Source organism: Protopterus annectens, chromosome 9.part0 (genome assembly GCF_019279795.1).
Source record: "Protopterus annectens isolate FY-2018-M chromosome 9.part0, PAN1.0, whole genome shotgun sequence".
Classification (NCBI taxonomy): domain Eukaryota; kingdom Metazoa; phylum Chordata; order Ceratodontiformes; family Protopteridae; genus Protopterus; species Protopterus annectens.
The window spans coordinates 1,749,787,164-1,749,812,314 of record NC_056743.1 but is presented as its reverse complement, the minus strand read 5'-3'; the positions used below and the strand labels follow the sequence as shown (position 1 = coordinate 1,749,812,314).

General features: G+C 37.3%; 1 protein-coding gene across 1 annotated transcript in view; it reads left to right on the top strand.

Moving 5' to 3' along the window:
- The window catches only part of KANK2 (KN motif and ankyrin repeat domains 2), a 1,503,136-nt gene that overhangs the window by 1,331,533 nt on the left and 146,452 nt on the right, over positions 1-25,151 (top strand). Inside the window, exons 6-7 of the mRNA XM_044082338.1 lie at positions 13,072-13,171; positions 20,633-20,869. Of these exons, the coding sequence (XP_043938273.1) occupies positions 13,072-13,171; positions 20,633-20,869 (337 nt within the window). The remainder of the gene's footprint in view (positions 1-13,071; positions 13,172-20,632; positions 20,870-25,151) is intronic.

The following is a 25,151-nucleotide window of genomic DNA, read 5'->3' as shown; positions in this document are numbered from 1 at the left end:
CAAAGCCTATTGGCTTTTCAGGAGCTTGAAGTCCTGGATTCCATGCTAGAACTTGCAAGTGCCCATGTGGTTATTCAGTTTTTTCTTGAAGGTATGAATTGATGGGCGGAGTTTAATTGAGAAATGGTGATAATTCCAAAGGAGTGGGAGTCCCCAACATATGATGTTATGACATTTTGTATTAAAGCTGATATTAATTTTTATTGAGCTTGAGTATTGTTTTGTGTTCATGTTAGCGGGGATGGGTGGGGGGATATTCTAAGTAAAGGGCTTTAGATATTAAGGCTTCCTTTATAACTCTGTATATGTCAGGCATGGGCCTTCTTTACAAGGCAGCAAGATATGTCTATGTATATGACAATTTATTTTAAATGTTAGAATGCTGTGCTCCACTGGAGACATGGAGCCTTCTGGCTGCCTCTTATTCAGTTTCATATTAGACGGACTGGTTTGTCTAAGTGAAGTGTTCTCACCACATGTTGCAATATTACCTCAATAGGTGAAATATACTGCTTCAGTTTCACAAATGGACATCTTAGATTGTCTACTGGTCCTGGGATTAATCTCTTCTACTTGGTTTTCTAATGCAAATGCTTGCTCAGATACAGTTGACACTAACCAGTTACTGAATTTCTGCTTTTACGCTGGTTAACTGATTATACTGAGTATATTCTAGCGTCTAGAATCAGAGTGATTGCTTTAGTTTCCCTTAAGAAGTAGATCTCGGGTACTTATTGATCAAGCTGAAGGTTGCTTTAATGTAAACAGCTGCTTGGCAAGAGTTTCTACTGCTTCCTGTTGTAAGCAGGGCATTGCCTGCATCAGATCTTCATGGCTGCAGTTCACCCTAAGTCAGTTGTAGACTCTCTGACTCAGCTATAGGGGGTGCTGTGCTGTCAGATGCTACAACCTGCTATGTTTGTTTTCTTTATTCAGCACTCTCTTTCAGAAAAGTCATCTAGTATGTACATGTGCCTGGTCATCAGATTTTGCGGTACAAGTAGTTACTCCTCAGTCACTTGAAGATGAAAGGTACAAACTCACCAAAGCATCAAATACATTTCGTCAAGCAAATGTGGGTGTCTTGGATGGGCTGATAGCTTAACTGATTGGACCAGTGAGAACAGCTCTATGTACTAAATGCTACCATTCTTTAATTTAAACTTGCTGAATGCTACAATGTTTTGTATGTGAATTTTCCAAGCTCTGTGTATTCATAGTAAACATAAGGCTGTCTCTGAATTCAGGCACAAGATGTGCTATATCATTCAACTGCCACTCCATCCATCCATCCACAACCCCTTTTCCTATTTTTGCACAGGGGGTTGGGGTGTCACTTCAACAGTGACAATCATCTAGAGTCTGATGTCTTGGAATTTTTTTTCCAGAAGTTGAGAGTCAATGGACTTAATATGTGAAAAAAAATGAGTCTTAATGTAAAATTTATTATATCAGCTCCTCTGAACTCCAAACTGGCCTTCCCACGCACTCCTGCTTTAGCTTTCTCCCAGATGATTTAATTGATGGCCCCAGGACCAGCATTAGGTCAACTGGTGCCCTAGGCAAAAGGGCTCTCCAATGTCCCCTCCACAACATCCAGTGCCCCCCATCCTGGTCTACTGACACCATCCACATTACTTTTTTCTTTCTTTTCTCACAGTTTGTCTTAGTCTGCATTTTCTTCCTGTATTCATTCAACATATTTTAAAGAAACCACTTCTTTACTGAAAAAAAAAAAAAAAATAATTACTGTAAAAGTGCCCCTGCTAGAACGACGCCCTAGGCAGCCACCTAGTTGGCGTATGTCTAAGGCTGGCTATGCTGATGGCTCTGATTCCTGAAGCATAACATTAAGAGCTGTGAGCTGGATCAGAACAAATGCAACACATCGAACTTTGTATTTCACTTTGTCTGTGTAGCGCCATTCTTTTCTTGTCTGCCAAAGATAGAGATGGAGGGAAGCTGCTTTAAGATCCAAGTATACAATAAGACTAATTTATGTATTTATTTACTTGATTTTGTTTACCAGGATAGTCCAAATGGGCAGTGCCTCTTTTCAGCAGTGGCCTGCCTAGGCAGAAAAGCTTAGAAACACATATCTGAAGTTATTTTATTTATTTTATGTGATATTTGTTGACCGGGGATGTCCAACTGAGCCAGAGCCCTTTTTCAGTGACGGCCCGGGGAGGAAAAGCTCCACAGTAATATATGCATACTTTAAAATTGTGACTATCATTACAGAGAAAGTAATTGCTATAAGGGAATGCAAGTTAAATATAGGCAAAGTGATTCATTCAAGTCAACACATGGTTGACAACAGAGAAGTACAAAAGGTTAAAGGTCATTACTTTAGCTTGCACTAGCAGCTCCATAACTCTCAACTGTTCATATTTGCACAGAATGCTCATAATTTTGGCTCATATTTTTGACCTGTTCCTCATAAAATTTGTTTTTTTTTTTTTTTTGGTGAATCACTAGAATGCTTGAAGTCACTAAATAATGACATACGTTTGTGTTTCAATCTTCAAATCCTACAGAAAATGTATGTCAAAACGAACCCTGTTACTCTAGCAACTTCCTAAGTTTATAAAAGCAATATTTAAAATATGTCCCTATTTTTGGGAGTTCGTCCCCCCATTTTGTCAGGCTTTGTCAGATTTCTTGTACTAAGAGGTTGAGAGCTATGAGCAGCTCTGATGTAGGTAGTGACGAATGTATTAACAGCAGTAGTAGCAGTAATACCACTTGTGGAGTAACATGACAAGCTAGCAATACACATGCTTAGATGGTCATAGGCTCAGGTGAAGGTGGACTGTGTTAAAGGGGCAGCAAAATATCACTGCTGAGTATTCCCTCTTCCTCAATGAAAGAGGGCATAAGATGTGTGGAAGCATGCCTTCCTGCAAAATTAATTTTCCTATGTGCCAGTTTCAAAGCTGTAGCTGGCTTATCTAACTTCCGATGCCATTCTCCAATCTTACACCTTTCATTTGTAAGTGACCAAGTCTGTTGTCCTATTGGATGCTCCATGCTCCTCAACTGTTAAAAAAAAAAGAAAAACATTTTATTAAAGCTGTAACAAGCGGTTTGCACAACTTATACCACATACAAAAGGAAGCACTCAAACGCTTCAGTCCTGCAGTCCACGAAAGCAGTACTGGGATTCATTACTGCACCGTCATTCCGAAATGTCGGTAAAGAAATGACCACTGATATCGCACTACTGATTAATCAGTGATCTGCTGATCGGTCACTGACAAACTGCACCTGGGATGTCTGCCCCGCCCACACTACTCTTCTGGGCAGTTTTGTTATCCTACTGTAATTATGCAAAATGCCATTTGGTGCATTGGTTTCATAAATACTATTCCTATAAAATTTATTTTTATATGTTTTTGCTGGCTGTTTTGAGATCTACTGCCTGATTAAATGACTAGCTCAGAGTCACACAATATGCAAATGGAGACTGAAGGACTCAAACCCAGGAAGAAGCTTCTTAATAGTTCATAGATTTAATCCCCTGCAGTAAACTGCTATAGGAATGGAATTCAACAGATTGCCATAACGCTATTATTAATGCCCATGAAATGTCATTCATTGAACCATCATGAATCCATTAGTAGTGCCTAATTCTTTGAATTTCTGTCTTAATGACTGCACCCGGTCACTTTGATAAGAATAAGTCAAGTTTGGTGTCAAGCACTCAAACCTTTGTGTATGCCCATGTAGTGAATTGTCTGTGCCCTATCTTTTAAATTCCGATGAGACGGTCATGCTTTTATTGTCTTAAAATCATCCCGAATTAGACTGATTGTGTACTGAACACCGAAGACAGCACTTGAATTCACAGCCTCATTTCACAGTTCAGCATCTTAGATTAGGGGACTACACTGTTCTTATGAACTGCCAGCTCCTGTGTGTGAACCCCTTGCATGGGAAATTAGTTTTGCTTTATACTGCACAAATTAAAGTAAGAAGCATTTTGTTTTGATTAATTGCCAGTTTCATGAGGCATGTCAGGTAATCATTTAGTGTTGCACTCTCTGTTTCAGAAGCTGTGAGCCCCTCCTTATGTGGTCTGTTAAAGAAAGGATGCATAGTACAGTGAGTGGCTTAGTCTGTTACTCACACATTGTGATCACTCGCCTTTATTTTTTTATAACCTGTTGTGTGTTAAAGTAGCACTCAAAACACCTTTCAAAGTTTTTTAAACCTGATTATTGCAGCCTCTTAACATTTACTCCTTGTGCTACATACCCCCACACTAAGGCATTTAATGATGATGTGTGCCCTGGAGTAATGCAGGAGGCCCTCCTTTAAATGCATGGGGATTAGCTCAGTTTCTGTTTACATTATATAGCTAGTGGGTGTTAAAATGGCAACATTTCCTTTATTTTTCCTTACATGGGACACATGTTTAAAAATTAAAATTCCTGGAGAACTGTAAGGAATAAGGATGGATGGACTGTCCATTGATACATCTGTTTATCTGGAAACGTGAGGCTAAAGATTATGAAGTTACATGGGGGGGCTGCTAGAGGTTGGAAACCCCATCTTATACCTGATGTACCAAGTGGACATGCATGCAAGTGTGTCGGCTTGCTGGAAAGCATGCATGAAAGTGCAAGTATATAAGAGTGTGTCTGTGTGTTTGTGCGCATATGTATGTGTGTGTGTGTGTGTGTGTGTGTGTGTGTGTGTATGTATGTATGAATAAACAGATACACATATTTAGCTCCGAATCAACTGCACATAAATTTATGAAGTGCATTCATCTCACATACAAAAAGAAACTTCTTCAGAATAAATATTACGAACATGACACCTTATTTAAAAAAGTAACAAAACTGATCAGATAACTTATTTTTGGCTAAACTGCAAAGTTTCTTTTAAGGTACACCAGAATTTTTTAAAAACACAACCATAAAGCTGATAAAATAAATGTAACGAGTTTTTTGAATGATGTGTTTGCTAGATGAAAAAACTGCCATTGGGTTTTATATTCTTGATTTGTGAAGGTGTTCGATTCCCTTTCACACTCTCCTGTACTCAAAAGACACTGAGTTAAATATTAACTGATATTTATGTAAATGTATAATGAAATGGATGGGGTCCACAGAGTAAGAAAATGGGACACATTTCCAAAAGCAGGAAATTGTAATGGGGTGTGCCTGAAAGAACCATACTTAACCCACTTCTTCCTTAAAGAGTTTTTTTTTTAAACCGTTTAAGTTATCATTTAAAACATAGGCAACATACATTAATAGAATAGAAAACAAACCATATAAACATATTTTCCATTTACAAACCTTATTCATCACATATTTTTTCTTTCTTTTTATTTATCATCAGTCCAACATTACAAGGCAACCTATAAACTAATGTATGTCTTTCCAACATAACAGGGAACTTATAAACAAAGGTATGGCATCTAGATCCAAGGAGGTCATTGTTCCACTGTAATTGGCATTAGTCAGACTTATCATTGAGTACAATGCCCCCTTTGGTATTTACCAAACCAGACACATCCAACAAATGGAACATCCAGAGAGGTTCCTCACAAAAATAACAGAGGGTGTAAGTAACATGCCCTCTGCAGACCACATCAAGGCCCTATCCCTATACTCTATCTCCTACAGGCTGTTGAGGGGAGATCTATGCCTGGTATGCAAGGCATTGTCAGACCCCACCCTGATGAACCTTCTGCATATCTGATAAATAAACGGCACCAGAATTACCCATTCTAAAGACTTAAACCATGCCTGTGATATAAATAGGGCCTGCTGGAGAGACAGGTATGTATCTTCAGAGACTACCTCATCTCTGGAACAAGGTTCCCCATCCATGTGAAGCAGAGTTCCTCCCTAACCTAACTGAACTGTAACTTGGAAAATTGGATAGGGAACAGAAAATTCATCTCTGGCATGGCACCTATGTCTCTAATGGACACAGGCAGCATGTAAACAGTTCATCTCCCAGGCCTCTACTTGTAAATGTTTCATCTTCTAAGCCCCTGCTTACACTTATCTAGGGTCCAGAACTTCCCAGAGATTTAGGAGGTATGGCTAGGCTTAAAAAGGCTCTTGTGGTCGTTAGCCTTGTACATGCCTATGACCCTATTACATAAATTGCTGAATTCCTGCCTTCCATTAAGCCTCACACCTCCTCCTCCTGAACATTATTATGCATGTATTGTTCCCACACCTCTGCATGTATTGTTCCCACAATTTCTATTTATTTCTATGTAATTTGCTCCTTCCCTATTCTAAAGATCCTGCTACCAGTTCTTTTATCTGTTTTATAACATTCAATACTTCAAATACAGTTGGTTTAGACTTTGAATTCCATTTTCTATTAATTGCTTTCTTGGCAATCAATAGAATTAAACTTAAATAAGACCTTACTATGTCTAGATAATTGAGATCATATGTCCCAGATCAAAATAATTATTTATTTATGTATTTATTTATTTAACTTAATTTCTTTAGTTACAGCCATTTGCTCACCCAATATTCTGACAGAGTACTCTATAAGGATTTTTTTTAATTTGCCAACTCATTAAACTCCCAAAACACATTTTCCCAGTTACCTTTTTCTTCCCCATCATACCGCCAACATTTGTTATTTTCCTCAGGGAAAAATTGGTTGAAGTCTGTTTGGGGTATAAAAGTACCTCTGTAAAACAGTTACAAGCAATTATTCTAAACCTTTTGGACACTGTTGCATACTTGGGAGCCATGCACATGTCCTCCCACTGTTCTCCCCCAATATTTTCTAACCTGCTCTAATTGATTCTTATAGTCGTTAAATTCTTATTGATTCTTAGTCATTATACTCTAATTGATTCTTATAGTCATTATACTCTAATTGATTCTTATTCATTATACTCTAATTGATTCTTATGGTCATTATACTCTAATTCTTATGGTCATTATACTCTAATTGATTCTTAGTCATTATGCTCTAATTGATTCTTAGTCATTATACTCTAATTGATTCTTATTCATTATACTCTAATTGATTCTTATAGTCATTATACTCTAATTCTTGTGGTCATTATGCTCTAATTGATTCTTAGTCATTATGTTCTAATTGATTCTTAGTCATTATACTCTAATTGATTCTTAGTCATTATGCATTATTTTATATGCCATATAAATTATCTCTTTTTTAACAGCAGCTTCTGTTCTAGATTCAACCAAAATTTCTACCAGAGCAGGTCTTTCACTTAAGATTCTCCTATCCCTTTCTGTTTGCCTGTAGTCTGGTATCAATCCCTAGTAGGGAAGGCAGTCTCTAGCCTGTAATCCAAATGTCTCCTTAGCCTCATCCCACTGTATTACCTCTCCTTCTTTAGTAATTTACTCCTGATACCTTGATTCTTTTGCTAGTTTTCTCCAGTAAATTCCAATCATTTCTTGCCACTTTTCTATACCGCTACTTGCAGTCATACCTGTTGGCAAAATGTCCTTTCTCTAGTCTCATGTTTGGCTTAGTTCTTAGAATATCTTGTGCCACATTATGAATATAATAATCTGTATGGTTGTTATTATTCTCCTTAATGATCTGCATCCAAAATCCCACTCTTTCTAGATTTAGGATTTTTCCTTGGAAATGTTTACATAGATATTTTTATACCCCACGTAGACTCCAGAGAATTTTTCCGCAGGTAGACAGCAAATGTTGGAGGTATGTTTGGGAAGAAAGAAGAATTTGGGAACATATTTTCTGTGAGTGCAGTGGGTTAGCAGACTTTAAGGATTCCCTGCAGGATGCATTGTTGGAAAAGCTGGGTGGGGAGTTTGGTGTGACGAGGGAGATGATTTTTCTAAGCTATAATACAGAATCGGAATTGCCTAGACATGGTAAGACCTTCATGTGTCTAATTATGGTGGCTGCCAAATAAGCAATTACTAGAAAATGGACATCAAAATCTAAACCAACTATATTAAAAATAGTGAATATAGTAACGGAGATAAAACAACTGGGATTGAGATCTTTAGAAAAGGGTAGGAGCAAACTACACAAAAAATAGGAATTGTGGGAACAATACATACAGAGAAGGAATGAGATTAAAAAGAAGGCAGCACTTAAATGACCTTATGTAATGTTCGACTGAAAATGACTGGGTAGATTATAAGTCATGTATAATGTTTGCAACTGGGAATGTGTCAGTATGGTTTGTGATGTAAAATGATTGCAACTAGGATTGTCATTGCGGTTTGTTTTCATTTATATAAATGTATATGATTGCTTATGTCGTAAGCGGTGGTTTAATAAATATGTTTCTGTAATAAATATAAACGCTTGGGAGCAACCCAGCACAGAACCAAAAGTTCAGCATCTATCTATGCACTCGAGGTATAGTCTCTAACAGTGATAGTATTTGATATAAATTCCAACAGCAGGTAGATAAAATCCAGAGGCAGAGTAAAAATAATATCCTTTTATTCCAGACAAGTGAAGGTAAGCACTGTCGCCAAGAGGCTTTGTCAAACCTTGAACAAACAGAGTGTAAAATCACCTACTACTATATATCTAACTGGTAATTAGCTAATTGATACCAATCAAGTCAGCACTCCTCTTAAAGTCATAGGCTGAACACTGTCAAGTGCATTTAAAAATGTATCATAACAAATAAGCATATTAAAACATTACATCCATATGGATAAAATTCAACAATGAATGAGTATGTAATAGAGTTACCATGATTAAAAATATATACATATTAACATGTAAAATAAATATATATCACAGAACATAATTTTAAACACTGGTATACTAACCCCATGATTTACCTAACTACCAACTTCCTATTTTTCAAGACAGGTTTCAGGGGAATTGTATCATTTAACCCTGGACTGGCATGTGCTTTAAACTGTATTATCCATTTAACTTCCATTCTTTCCGCTTGATTCCTGACATCTCCACCCCTGATACTAGAATGATTCATTTGAATCACCAAGAAACAAAATGTATGTTCTGTCCCTACTTCAAGAATATGTTTGGATAGTGCACTGTTTGTCTTTAAATAAAACTAAATTGTACACTGCTTTTTTAAATACATTAAATTACTAAGACTGCTGGAGAGGCTGGTATCTCTTTCCTTTCTCATAATTACAAATTTTATTTCTCACTGAACTGCTACCCACAACAAGAATGCTCAGAACCAGAAGTGTAGCTAGCTCAACTAGCACCCTGTGCCAGAGCCACAAACTTGTGCCCATGCCATCAGCTCACCTCTTCAAATGAAGAGCAAAACATAATTCCAGCAACCACTACCCAATCCATATGCCCCCACACTCTTCAAGTGATGAGCAAAAAAAGTCCATTCCCTCCCTCCTGCTCTAGCCATTCAGGTCCCATTTCTTTGCCCTACCCCCTACCCTCCTTCTTCACATTTTATTAAAAAAAAATGAAAGAAAGAATATTTTTTACTATTTTACACTGCAGCAAACTACTTGCTACAAATGTAGCAAACAGTTGCTACAGTGTATACCTTACATGGGGTGCTGCAGAGCTCAGGTTTTAGTTTAATAAAAAAACAGAAAACATTTTCTCTTTAAACTGTAGAAATAAGCCTTCTGCAAAAGTAGCAAACAGTTGTTATGTTTATATCCTGCATGGAGTTACTTTATAGTTACAAGTTAGACCACACACTGAGCACTACAGAGCTCAGGTTTAACAACAAATGCACTAAATCAGATATTGCACTAAACAGTGATCAGGATGATGGATGGCCAGTTACATCCCCTAATACTGTGTACTCAGTGCAACTGTCCCCTTTAAACTGCCTAGCTATGCTACTGCTCAGAACTCTCAGGATTAATTACTTGCACTTGCAAACAATTTATCTGCATGTAAAAAATGTCAGCAATGAATTTTTGTAAAATTCACTCGGAACAGAATGTACATCTGCCTTCTGTTGTAGATTTCTTAACTTCCACTGAACATTTATGGGGAAAAAGCTAATATCTTTTCAGATGTAAGAAACATGGCATTTTCATGGCTTTCATCATTTTAACTTATTTTCAAGCCTATTTCCTTACAAAAAAACTTTAATTTAGACATTCACACATGTAAAAATAAAAGAAAATATCTTAATTCTACACATAATATAATGAGGCACCATTATACCCCTCCCCGAGCCCAGCAGCCCCCGATCACAGCATATTAACATTAAACTTGCTTTTGTCCAGCCTTTCTTCTCTTGCTGTACTGTAAACCCTATATTTATTACAACTAAAAAAGTACTTGTTTGCTTTAATATCTTTAACTCATACAATAGACTACACACTACACACAACTGCTTTACTGTATATAACATGCAGTTTATATCATGACATGTTTTATGCATATAGTCCACCCACACATTTAACAAAGTCAATAAAAGTCCACTTTTTTGTCAGCCACTTTTTCTTCCAAAGCCATGTTTCAGAAATGTAACTGATGTTTTATATTCTTCCATTTATTCAGTAATTTCAGTTTTGTAGGTTTTCTTCCTATTCATCTCCATCTCCCAGCATCAAACTCTGGTTCAAGTACAGTTTACTTCTTATTCTCCTAGTCACCTTTTTTGCTTTTTTCTGTTTCTCAAACATTTTCCTTTGGGATATTTAAAAAGATTTAACTGACAAAGTCTTTCTATGAGCTTTATGGTTGAACAAATAAGAAGTAGAGTTCCATTCTGTTTAATGGTTCCATTTTTGTTGGATAAACTTTTTTTCCTTTACTTTCTGCCTTAGCCTTGTCTGCACCCAAAAATGTCATTGATCCTCCAGGAAAAACTATTCTGAAGGCAGTTGGATACACCAACTTGAATCTCAAACCTGCATCTTGACATTCCTTGATTTCTGGGATAAATTTGCTTCTCTTCTGCCTCATGTACAGTGAATAATCATTTTCCACAAACAGTCCTCTGTTTCCAATTTTTAATACTTTTTCTTCTGCCAAAGTTATGTTAGGAGCAGCTCTTTCTGCTGGTATGATTGCATCTTTAATAATAAAGGTCTTTGCTTTCTCATGGCCAGATCTGGAGTATACACTCAATGTGTCCTTTCATTTAACACATCCTGCTATGGAATACCAGTCCAGTTGCTTGTGTGTGCTTTCATAAAATAAATAGCGTCTGTTCCTTCCAGTTTCTCTGGTATAGCAGAAAATCTCAGGTTTCCTCTGCACTCTGTGCCTTCTAACTCTACCATTTTTTGAAACACCTCTTCCTGAAAAGTTTCATATTTAGCCAGACTTTTCTTCATTTCAGCCTCCAATTTTTGCAGTTTTATCAGTTTGTCTGAACAGCTAGTTAAAACTTCTATTTTCCAGGCTTTTGTTTGAGTTAATATACGTTCATTTATTTTAATAATCTCTCTGACTACATTTATTTTTTCATCTAAATTACTGGAAGCCATCTCTCATACCCATACCAAAGCTAAAGCTTGAACGGTGTGTTCTTTTATTTGCTAAACAAGTGCAGGATTCTTCCTAGACGGTGCCCTCTCTTCATCTTTTCTGTTTGATTTTTTTTTTTCAGGTTCTCTAAATTTCTTCTTTGCTGACACGCAGGCAGTGTACTTACTAGCCAGTAACTATATTTTACTCAAGCTGATATCACTGGCTCTTACTTCTCAGATTTTCTGACACTGGGAGAAATTAAATTAAGCTGTTGGTCAGTGTGCAGTTATCTTGGAAGTTTTTTCTTTAAAGTGTTTTGTCACATTTGTGTGACTTACATTTTGCACTGCCCTATGTGGGTGTTGCTTCATATGATAATCTTGATATTTAGCCATTCATGAACATCTTCATTGTACTCTTTTGCCAGAAATGCTCCTTGTGAAATTAATTTTCCCCATTGCTGATGCCACTGATGATTAATGGTTATTTTTACACTTTTTTATTGAAAATGGCCCAAATAAATTAGCTTGCACTATGACAAAATGCATCATGGAACGTAACTCAACAGATGCCTCAATGCAGTGTACTTAAATACATTCATATCAATTGTACCACCCTCTAGGTTAATCTGGATGAGTAAATCTGTCGATGACTGTAAACTAGGGTTTTAGGTAAGCACCCTGAAAGGTCAGAATTCATTACAAGATTATTTGAATTAATTATTTTTGTCAGCAATATTAAATGTTATTGCATTTGTTGTCAAAAAATGTTTGGTTGTACACTCTGGGCAGAATGATATGAATTAAGCATACTATGTTAATACAAATCATCACAGGCTTAGTAGCTTGTTAAAAATCTGTTAATAATATGTGCCCTTAAAAAAGTATTAAAAGTTTTTTTTTCTTTTTAGCTATCAAGTTAGTGGTCAAATGGTCAAACATTCGTATTTGTAATGTGACTATTTTATATCAAGTTTATGGCTGTATTAAAAAATTCCTATTTTAAGTGAGCTTTGCTTGTTATTCAAAACTTCAGTCATGTGATTAGTTTTGCTCATTTTAAATGAGTCATCATGCTCCTAATATTTATTCTGAAGAAGTATGTTTTTATTCATGAAAACATTTAGTTTTACGTCTAGAGAAATGGAGAGGTATTTTAGTTCATTTTATGTGGGTATATATGCATGCATACATGAGTTTACATGTGAGTGTGTGTGCATGTATGGGAGATCAGAATGTTGGTGCACACTGTTATCAGCATACCTCAAACTTTGAGAGTACATTCATACCTTCTCTACAAGTGGTATAGTGTTGTTCATGTCATGTCCCTCCCTAGAAGATGGTATTTCCCTGATGATCAATAATAGTAGGTCCCATGGGAAGGTAGGCATCTGGGCATAATAGTGGAGCTGGAGGTGTCACCGGTATGAGCCTATGATCTTCACAGGATGTCACAGAGAGAAAACATACTAAATACTAAATATATATATGTGTGTGTGTGTGTGCGTGTGTGTAGCATTTTAATTAACTGTTTGCTTAGACAAAATGGTTTCCAGATCTTCTGGGAAAATAAACTCAATTGCTTACAGGCACACTGACGAATCATTCATGTCACTTATACAGTCAACAGTTAACTTCATGGTGGCACAGTTTGTTCTAACAGTATTTGAATTTACAGCTGTAGTGACCGAGTTAAAATCCACTGCAGCCCAGGAAGGAGAAGATGGTACATCTGCTACAAGTAACAACAGCCTCCAGTTTGTGGAAGTGAATGGCGGGTAGGTTGATTATTAAACTTAAATCTACTTATTCTTTGCTCATAATTTTCAGTTCAAGTTTTCTCCTGTTTCAGAGATATGGTGGCCTCGTACCTACAGCACAACCCTGTGGATCTGGAAAGTGAGCGTGAATCCTGCTAACTGCTGTTTGCTTGCTGAATAACATTGGGTTGTTTACATAATCTCAAAATATATCACGTGACCCCTGTAGTCCCTGAATGTTCATGTGAATTCAAAATGGCAGAATTGTTCTCATTCTCTTGCAGTAAAACATATATAAACAGAATTTCTGCTTTGTCTGTGTATGACACCATCTCTTATTTTCTGTTTGAAGAACCAGTGCTAATGCCAGCTGTGTAAAAACGAAAGATTCCCCAAAGCATCAGTATAACAAACCTGGACTGAGCCCAGAAGTGACAGACATACCTGTTAGTTTTTGCCTGGAACATCAGAAACAAGTACTAATTACTAATCAAAGTGTAGAAACAGATATATCAAAGCCAGTCATCAATAGTAGTTAATACACAGAAGTATAAATGCTGTACACTGTCAGTAATTACCAGTAATACCAGTATGTGTAAAATCCCCCCCAAAAAACAATAAATGCCTAATTTCATTTGTCGTCATTTAGAAAAGCCACTGCTGTGTAACACTGGTAGCAGTCCATATGCATTAACAGCCAGCTACTGCCCAGTAGCTTGTAACTAGTAATGAGTGGGGTGCATGAACTGTAGCCCTGTACAGTCAAAATGTTAAAAGAAACTACATTCTGTTGTATATGAACTGCATGTCCATCACTTGCCACTGCTGTGGCTTCCTACTAAGAACGATCCTTTCAGATTTTGTATGATACAAAGATTTAATAGAATAGTTCTTTCTTGTAGTTCCGTTGTGGCGACCCCTAACCGGGAAAAGCCGAAAGAAGAAGAAAAAGAATATTAGTCGTAATAAATTACTTCTTCACCCCTTCCTGCATTAACCGACACCCCAGAACAGACACAGCCAGTATTCAGAGGGTATCCAAAATCCAAGTATGAGTGTATCACTCCTACGTGCAAGTATGGATCTCTTAAAGTCGTCTATCAATGCTGTAAAATTTCCAGTTGCTATAACTGGAGATACTAAAAAGCCCACATTTCTAAACAAAGCAGTCAAGCACTGAGAGTGCTTGTGTCCTTCACTTACCACAAATATGTACATTAGTGGCAAGAGACACGAAATGCTGTCACCATCCTATTAGCAGTGACCAATGTCCAGATTAAGCTCCAGTGAGGGCTGTGATGGTTATTCTAACTTAAAAGTATTTGAGTTGGAACCAGGTAGGTATATTTTATTTTACATTCTTTTAGTATTACTTTTACATGTGGAACAGTGGGAGAGCGTGACATTTTATAAAAAAAAAAAGGTTTGCGTTTTTTGTTCTAGTTCTCTTGTACATTATTAGGTAGATACAGTTACAACCTCTTGAATTTAGTACTAGAATCATATATTTGTGCATGATATGCCAAGTACACATACAGAACCATGTGGTGTTTTCCAGTTAGGTGCAGGGGGAGGTGAAGGGGTAAGGAAGATGAACAGTAATCCACCACTGATAAACATGCCATGAAGCATACCCCAGAGTTGTAAGATATCGCTGTGAAGCTGACGAATGAAAAGAAACTCAAGGCAGAGGTACAGATTTTTTCCAAAGAGCCACTGCTGTTGGTGGTGTTCCGAAGTACATGATGTTTGTTTTTGGCTCTATGTAGGCCTTCCTGTAAATGTCACTCCATGTGAGGAGCATGACTTTGATCTAGTTTTGTAATTAGGCATTACCAAAGAAGGCTTCCTATGATATTCTCCATGTACCAGCTAAAAAAAAAAAAAAAAAATTCATCCAGGGTTTTATTTTAGAAGTAAAATAATATGCAGATGTGGCTGGTAAGCACTCTTGGTTCTGTATGCCTTTCAGTTTTAGTTTCTGGAAACCTTTTTTGTTGCATTGTGTTACTGTACTTGAAGTGAAGTCTATGATGGCGACTTGGAATAGCCTCACTATCACTACAAGCTAAGTGATGTAAGCATGTGTGTTTTCTGTCACAGCCTACTGCATAATCCAGCTAAAAACAATGAAATGTTCATTCACATGCATCACCTGCCATTGCTCAACTTGACTGCCTCATTTTTGCTCACTAGACTGCATATAAAACCTGTGGCTTCTCCATTTAAAATAATTTTTCATGTATGCACAGTTACTTAGGTTCCTTCCCCATTGACTGAAAATTACTGCTCTTAGCATCCATTCGTTCTCAATGTTTCTGTCAAGAGACAGTAACATTTGCAGCCCTGTCCCTCTACTCAGTCTCATGTAGGCCTGATGGGTGATCTCTATTTAGCCTTGAGTACTATAAATGACACCACAGTCTTTGAATGCCTTCTTGTAAATAGAACCAATGCTAAAGCAAATACCTGGTCTACAACTCTAACCCTGTACTACTTCATTAACAATACCAGCTAGAGTGACAAGTACCTAGCCCAATGTATCTCCCGTTTCTGGAATAGACTACTGTTAGCAATCAAGCAGAGTGCTTTCCTGAAAACCTTTAAAACCAGTCTGGTTGAGTAGATGGGTGATTGGAGATTTTTACCTGGGATGTATGGCGAATATCAGCCTAATGGGGTGATACTGGTAATCATCTATCTATGCTGCATGACGTGGTTCAGATTCTCAGTGGTCTTCTTGGCTGCAAGCTTGATAAGAGCCAGTGAATCATAATTTGAACATTATTTGATAAAAGCCCATACAGTCAAGCCGTAGAGACAAAATGTGTTGATTGATAAATCCCCGCGGCCTGCAGAACCTAAATTATTATACTTTTACTTTGAAAGTGCAACAAAGAACCTTTCAGTAACAACCCACGGGCACTGTTTGGTTAAGAAATAACAGAATCACTGGTCCCCCGAGCTTCTAGACCTCAGATTGGTTATTTCAATGCCACTTTGACTTTATATTATTTATTATATGCTTTGTGTTACACTTTTAACCCTTCCATCAGGGTCCTTATTCCATGTCTTCTACCTTCCAAGACAGTACATATATTTCTGTGAAATAAACCAGAGTTAATTATTCTAAAATAATGGCCTCATTTTGTTGTAAAAAAACGATGCCCCATACATGCTCAATGAATATGTTCCTCTATGATCTTACAGTTACACAGTAAAATGTCACAGTGCAGTGAAAGGCTGACAGATGTGGAAATTAAGGGATTTCCTCAGCGTAATCCCTGGATGAAATTATAACTTCATTAAGGAGCTAAACATAATGTTTAAATGCTGCAAGGAAGACTCTTGTTCGCCAAAATGTCACTAAAACAAAGAATGGTGCTGTTTGACATTCCATAAATAGATTATTTCCAGAAATAATCATATCCTGCTATAAAACTCTCTGAAGCTTCTATTCAGAATTATCTGTGGGACTAAAACAACAGCTGCCAACTCTTCTGCGTGCATTGAAAATGTTACGGCTTATTTATTTTATTTTTCATTAAATTATGCAAAAAAGCCAGTACAATAACCCTACTTTACATTACTAAAAATATAATAAAAGCTGTAAATTGTGCAGTGCCTGAGTTTCATCGGTAAAACGAGATTAATACTACTGGTAGGTCATTATTTCAGGTTACCATCGCTCTCTGCTATAGATTAGGTATGCAATGTTTGAAGTTCATGTAAATCAGTATGTGTATAGCTGTGTCACCTGCTGTTTCTCTAAATATTAAATCTTTGTCGTATAAGTTCTAGTTATTCACACATTATTATCTAATTTGGTATAACACTTTAAAAAGACATTTTTGTATTATTTTTGAAGATTGTAAAATTATTCTTCTCGCTTATAATGTTTTTGTAATACTTTGGAGCTTTTCACCCTGTGCCTCAGCTGAAAATTGCCACCTATCCAGTTGGACTTTCCCAATAATCAATTGTCAATGTATCAATAAATAAATAATTCAGTGATTAAAACCAGTATGTTAAGCAAACCTCTGAACTATAACTAGTTTTGAGATATCTCCTTTTTGCACACATGATTTGCTCTTTCACAAGATGTACCTATTTTTGAAGGTGTGTTCACATCTTGATTTACAACGTCAGACGATTTCCTGAATCACCTCCACATACACACACACACAGAATTTTAAAGCTCTGTAGTACATAAGAAATCAGACTCCATTGACGTCAATAATTTAAAGAAAGAAGACCCACATGTTACATCTCCCTTTTCAGAAACAAAAATAAATGACTGTGTGAGGTAGATTTTTTGGTCTATATCAAATAATCAAAGAGGCATTACAACAAATGCCTCTTCATTGACACTAAAAGAGCGAACCACAAATTACACAAAAACATCCAAATCAGCAATTTGTTTCCTCATGGGGGGGAAATCACTGATTTGGACAGAAACGAAATACCACTAAAAATAACTCAAAGTGGGGGGTTTCACTCCCCACACCCCCCAAACCCACCTAACTAAATATACCAACTCTGAGATCGCACTACAGTGGGGAAAGGGGCAAATTTAAGCTGATGGCTAATCTATTTTTTCCCCGAGGAAAAAAAATCGCTGATTCGGCCATTCGCGTAATTTGCAGTTCACTCTTTTAGTGTCAATGAAGAGACATTCGCTGTAATGCCTCTTCAGTAATATGATATAGACCCGATTTTTCCAGTACCATTTATTAAAGTCTAAAGATTTTGAACTATGTCTTTGATAATATGCTTATATTTTATTCACTCATTTTTTAAACATCTAAATTTTATTCTAGAGTCCTACTAGAAGTGTGAGGGGCTATGTGTGTTATTAGGAATTCAATTTTTATGCTAATTAGGTATCCAGATTTTTGGCTGGCTGTACCTACTTTTCAATAGCCTTTATATCGATTTTCAATGTATGCAAGTTGAGAGATATGACCAAGCACTAAAGGATCATAGTACTTAGAAATAAAAATGTAAACACTAAATAACAGCTTTCATAGCTGAGCATTAGCTACTTGAATTACTTTTTATTTAAAGCTTTAATTCTAATGGCCACCGAACAGTAAACACGTGATATTAACCATTATGATAGGCCCTTGTCTCCAGCTTACATTATTAAGTTACAGGTCCTGGAACAGTACAGGGAAGAATGTTTAGACATCCCACGGCCACTCTCATTTTCCTTCTATCTTCTTTTGCCGTATGTATAAACACGTGATATTAACCATTATGATAGGCCCTTGTCTCCAGCTTACATTATTAAGTTACAGGTCCTGGAACAGTACAGGGAAGAATGTTTAGACATCCCACGGCCACTCTCATTTTCCTTCTATCTTCTTTTGCCGTATGTTGTGGTTTTAAAGTTATTTTGAACAAGGTTTCTGCACACTTCTAGTGAACGTGGATGCATTCTTCCCATTAATTATACTCGGTAATAAATTCCTTTCTCATCTAGTGAATGACATCTAAAAACTTTAGAAATACTGACACCTGCTGACCTTTCCCAAACAAGGCATTTCTTTCTTTCACATAGGACTATAAGAAATGTTTTTCTTACTGTCTCTTTCAGCCCTGTGGATAGCCACCATACTTGAATTCAGGACAGATGTTGTCCATTGAAGAATTTATGAACCGTGCAGTCACTCAGAGACTGTGCCTATGTATCTACTCCAGCTCCCCTCTCTTTCAGACTGTGACAGCTGTCCCCAAATTTGTTGAATATTTCACTCTATTCTAGAGAATACTAAAATATTTTAGCATGGTGTCACTGGGATCTATCCTGGCTCCTTACTCTGAGGTTCAGTCTCTGTTGGAGTTTGCATATTTCCCACTATCCACGTAGGTTTTCTTTTGGTGTTTTGATTTCTTTCAACTTCCCAAACACTAAGAGCTTAGGTTGCTTAGCTGCTCTAACAAATTTCCCTTAGATTTGTATTGTGGATTTTTTTCTCTTGCAAGTGAATGTTTGGCTTAAGGATTCTAACCAATTTAACAAAATAAATACATAAATATTTTATTCAAACATTGGTACTTGCTAAGTCAGCTGAGGTAAAAATGCTTATTTTCTTAGATACCCATATGGTTCACCTGTAAAACATTGAGACCTACCTACCAACCTAAAATAAACCAGTTAGGTGACTGAAGTATTGTGACAGCACAACTGAGAAAATTAGGATACTGGATACACGGAAAGGGCTATTATGGACACAACTGGGTAAGCATGGAGTTCACTTGGTAGTTATTTAGCCAAATAAGAGATACCCCTGTCTAGACTTTTGGGATTATATTTTTAATCTTTTTGTTTTCTTTTTTTTCTTTTTTATAAAAACAAATCTAGGTTTCTGAAAAATACAACAATAAAAAATGTAAAATATATATCGGTCATTCTCTCAAGTTCAATAAAAATGGTGCTGGCCCAGTTTCCTAAGGTTCAGTATGCAGTTAATAAAGACCTCTCACATTCCAAACGGGCAGGGTTTGTTCACTGCAAAATGTCATATTTGCCTTTAGAAGATCATGAAATACCTCACGTTTCTTAGGCATTCTTGAATTAATTCAGACCCACCATACGAGTTAGTTTGTAAACTGCAGACATGAAAGCAAGTGATGTACATATACATAGTTAAACCTTACTGCACCCAGTCTTGCCAGGTGAGTAAGGCGAATTGTGACACTACGTAACACTTCTGCAATTAGTCAGGCATTCCAGTGTTAGAAACAGGTATAGATTAAACTGTAAGAAAACTTAACTTTTCAAAACCCAGACAATGTAAATTATTTTCTAGTATTACGTAATTTGGTGAAAATAGCAGTAGAGCAGTTAGTACCTCATTTTCCACAGGACGGTCTTTTGATCCACAGATATATGAAACATAATAGTAGAATCAGACAGGTAACAGTTCAGTAAGTAACTGCACTATGTGAGTTCAATATTAACATCACCTCAACATTTTTGCCACTTTGCCTTCAGCTTTTTTCTTCTGCTGTTTTGTAATTCATTGCAATACTGTTTGGTATTTTACAATGGCATTCATAATTCATGTTCAAAGATGGGAGAGGAACATGTCCTCAAAGTAACTCTAGGCTGTAAATAAAGTACAAGACTGAAGAATAATTTCTGAGTGAGAATAGAGGAAGAAGGGGGTATGATAAAAACTTAGAGAAAACAAAACTGGAAACCATGTAAGAATCCACCCATTCACAGTAGGAGTAATTCCTAGGGCAGCTTTCTAGAAGGGGTGGTAGTTCTGGGAGGAGGGAAGATAGAATTCTGATGATTAGAATAAGCACAAGATGACTATGTTGAACAGTGACCGGGAGAAGACAGTCGCAGAGCAGGTCCATTTAGAGTCTGGTTGGGCAAAATGAGTGGAAGGTGATATGGAACCTATGATCCTCATCCATCACTACAGTCCTTATGATTCTATGACCTGATGGTTTTCCTTTCAGTTACAATGCCATTTCTTCAGAGTCCAGCTCAGATGACAGCTCCTCAGACAACGAGAGCTCCGCAAGTGAATACCACGAAGCCAGTGAGGCACCCATGGAGGGGCAATTTCACAAAGCAGAGAGCAGGCCAACCCAGGCAGAGGAGCAAGGCAGCAGCAGTGGGAGAGAAAGGTTGACAGATGTCTCCACAACAACAAGAACGGACAGTGCAAGCAGTCAGTGGATTCTAAAACATCGGTAAGAGATATTTCTGTGGTGAAACACCACTTCAGGTCTACAGGGAGTGCATAGTTTTGAAGAGAACTCATTTATATAGACAGACTATCTGGACTTGGGGAGCAGTCTTCATTTTCTGGGGCATACATTTTATAGTAGCACTCCTATGCACATTTGCAAGGCCTTGTCTTTAACATTTATTATTCACAGATGTTTCTCTGAGAAATGTTGGGCAGGAAGTTGACATGACTAGACATGTTTTGTGTTCAGTATGATTCATAATGGTCACTTTGAGTTAACATAGTTAGGATAGAGTGGAACAATCTTCCTGTGGCCCAGAAACATGAAAAGGCATCTTAGCTCTTTGTATTATTTTTTTTCTAAACTCTTAATTATTCAGACCAATGTGAAAGGGGGCATGTTTCCTTTGATCAGACCTGAGCACATGTCGCACTAACACCATACTTCACCTGTTGTTCTTCTACTTAACTTCATATTCATGAACTCTCACCTTTGGCTTAACACAGCTGTGCATGACTAAATGTTCACAATGCTCCTGTTATGTTAGTTTGTAAATGTATGTTGGCGTTATACAGAACATAATTAATCTGGAGCAGAAATGAAGTTCTGTCAGTAATTATTCACTGGATTATACGTTCAAATGTTTCTGTAAGTGAAAAAGAACAGCTGTGTAAGTTGAACTTGCCATAACAGTAGATGTTCAAATGATCATTGCTGCAGTAGCCTTAACTATATTGATTATACCCTGCCTAGGATATAACAGCCAGCCATTCTCCAAAGCTTCAGGGCACATTCATTGTGCACAAACTGTCAGGCAGTTCAAGCTGAGCTCACTAAAAGATAAGTTTAGGTGCGAAGCCCTTCAGAGCTTTACTGCCAGTAGAGACAGGGAGGTTGAGCCCTGAAAGGGCAATGCTATGAATACCAAAAAATAAATGTCCACACGCTCACGTAAAAATACACCAAAAAAAAAACAATGGTGATGGAAAGAGAGAGCAGCTACTGTTATGGTAAGTTCATCGTACACAGCTGTACTATGTTCATCATACTGGTCACTAATACAGTAGCCTTAGGTATATAGCTAGATTAACATAGCTAACTATATTCGGAAAGATGGAGGAGGAAGGTCCAGGAGCCCTGGAGAATGGACCTAGCAAAATGTGATCTAGACCTAGTAACTGAATGAAGCTCATAGTGCTTTGTAAAAGTATGTACAGAGGACCAAGTAGCAATGTCTAGAATACCTGTAGAATCCAACCTTTTCCAAAAAGCCATAGATGAAGTCAAGGCCCTGGTAGAGTGGGCCTTGACCCTGCATGGAATAGTTTTATTATGGTGAGTATAATAAAGGATAATAGCCTTAGACAACCATTTGAAATAGTTTGCTTTGACACAGGTTTCCCCTTCTTCTTACCATCACAAGAAATTAACAATTGAGCCGAAGATTTGAAAGATTTAGTTCTGTCAGGATAGTACCTGAGTTATTTGTGAACATCCAAGGTAATGGAGTATCCTTTCTCCCTCTTTTCAAGTTTAGGGAAGAAAACTGGAAGATGGATAGTTTGGCGTAAACTCGGATAACACTTTAGGCATAAAAGGATTAGTTCTCCAAGAAACCCTGTTCCTATAGAAAATGAGAAAGGGTTGACTCACCATAACAGCTGCCAACTCAGATATCCTTCTTGCAGAGGTCAGACCAATCAGGAAAACTCTTTTCCATGTTAAAAGCCTCAAGTCAGACAGATTAGCTGTTTTAAATGAAGCAAGTGTTAGCCTCTCCAAGACAGAATTAGGATCTCAAGGAGATGCCACAAGTTTACTTTGAGGACTGTTGCTTGCAAAACCCCTTTCAAGATAATTTTTGTCATGACTCCCTTGAAAGAAGAGTATCTATGGGCAGACATGCTGAAATGGCCGATAAATGAACCTTGATAGAGGAATAAGAAAGTCCATAGGAAAGTAACTTACACAAATACTGTAAAATCAGAGCACAACTCTTTATTTGTTTATTTATTTTACATTTGTTAACCGGGAAACTCCGACTGGACACAGGTCCATTTTCAACGGAGGCCCGGGGAAAAAAGCTCCAAGTACATACATTCACAACATTTCAAAGGTTTAGAATTAGCTTTCTTTTCTGGCAGACTAACATTAAAATTAAATGACAGCAAATTGCACACACAAAGTAAATATGAACAGCACAAGGTAGGACATTCCCTAATACATTTCAAAATAAGACAAGCTATAGATAGAATCTATACAATAGTTATTAGACTTGTTGGAAATGTAGTTGATACTGCTGTCTTAACTAGAGAATAAAGCATTTCATTTCATTTAGAGATTGGACTATAGATAGGATGAGAAAGAAAGGAATTGTTAATGTGTTGTTTTGGAGTTAGTTGGAATCTCAGTTTTTATCCAGGGGTGAGGCAGGAGCATAGCCTGCTGTTCATGAAGTGAACTTTAAGGCATTTCTTAATTGAGCGGTAGAATTGTTGGATGTTAAGTGAGTATGAAAGGACTTCCAGAGTTTAGAGTTAGAGTGACAGTAGACAGATTTTCCTGCCTCATTGTTAAATTTGGTGACCTCTAGGTGATTTAGGGTGCTAGATCTCAAGGTTCTTATTGTAGTGTGTGGATGCAGAAGATATTGAGGAGGTGGAATTTTGTCTGAGTGGTTTAATATTTTGTGTGCTAGTGAGAGCTGATTTATTTGAAGTAATAGTGGGAGTTCTAACCAGTTAAGCTTGTTGAAAGTGATGTGTTCTGTAGGATGATTCTGTAGCAAATCTCGCTATCTTATTATAGCAGGATTCAAGTTTATTTAGATCAGTTTTCCAAAGGTTAGTTAGTACAGGGGAAACATAAAGCAAGGTAGATAGCAGATGTGTCCTGGCTATCGTTGTTTTAGATTGCTTTGAGAGATAGTGTTTGTTACGATGGACCAGTCCAAGTTTTTTGTGAATTTTCTTTATGGTTTGGGCAATGTGAAAATCAAATCTAAGGTGTTTATCTATTTCAACACCTAACAGTTTGGTATGGGTGGTTGGGATGATGACAGTCTTGTTGTTGGAGGTGATAGTAAAGTTGCCTGTTAGGGAAATGGATCTATGAGAGCTGAAGAGAAGTAATTTTGTTTTAGGTGGGTTAAGAATGAGCTGATTGCTGAACCAAGTTTCGGCTAGTTAGAAGCACTTGTGTTTGGGAGAGGAGGTGATCGAGTGTGGGGGCTGCTCATATTATAGTGGTGTCATCTGCATATTGGACTATAGAGGCTTTAGGGGTGGTGGATGGGAGTTGATTGGTGAAAAGAGTGAAGAGTAAAGGACCTAAGATGGAGCCTTGGGGAACCGTTACGGAAACGGGCAGTAGGGAGGATAATTGGTTCTGCCATTGTACTGCCTGCTGCCTACCTGATAGATAGCTCTTGAACCATGTAATAGAGGAGGTACTGAGGTTTAAGGTAGAGAGTGAGTGAAGAAGTTTAGTGTGGTTAACCATGTCGAAAGCTTTGGATGAGTCTAAGTCTGTAGCAGATACAAGAAGTCCATTATTTCTGTGATTATTGATGGTGTTAGTGAATGATGTAAGTGCAGTGGTGGTACTATGCAAGGGTCTAAAGCCATGTTGCTGTGTAGATAATAATTTGTTTTCTAGCAGATATTCCATCAGTTGTGTGTGTGTAGTACCCTCTCAAGGATTTTTGATAAGGGGGATAGTATAGCTATAGGCCGATAGTTATTGAATTCAAAGGGGTTACCCCCTTTATGTAGAGATATTATATAGGATATTTTCCATAAATGGGGTACTGTACATTCTGAGATGGATCTGTTAATAAGGATAGTAATGGGCTAGGTTATGGCTTCTGTGGCTAATTGCAGATATTTAGCGGGTAGGTTATCGGTGGCCAGGGGGGTAGATTTGAGTTCTTGGAGAAGTTTTTGAATGGTCTTGATTGATACTAAATGAAAGTTAAAGTGTGTGCTATTATCTTGTGTTTCATTTTAAGTAGATACTTTTGTTGGGGTGGGGTGATTAGTATTAGTTTGGTTATTAGCTAGTGATTGGATTGTTTCAGTAAACTATTTATTGAATTGGGTGGGGATATTATCTTGGTTGTTTTCTGTTTTGGGTGTGGGGTGGACATTTTCCCGGGTTGTAAAAGAGAGTTGATTGCTGCCCAAAACTTTTGAGGGTAGTAGCATGTTTGTTTTGAATATTTTGATAGTAGGAGATTTTTGTCTGTTTTAATCAGCTTTTTGACCTTGTTGCGTAGTTCAAG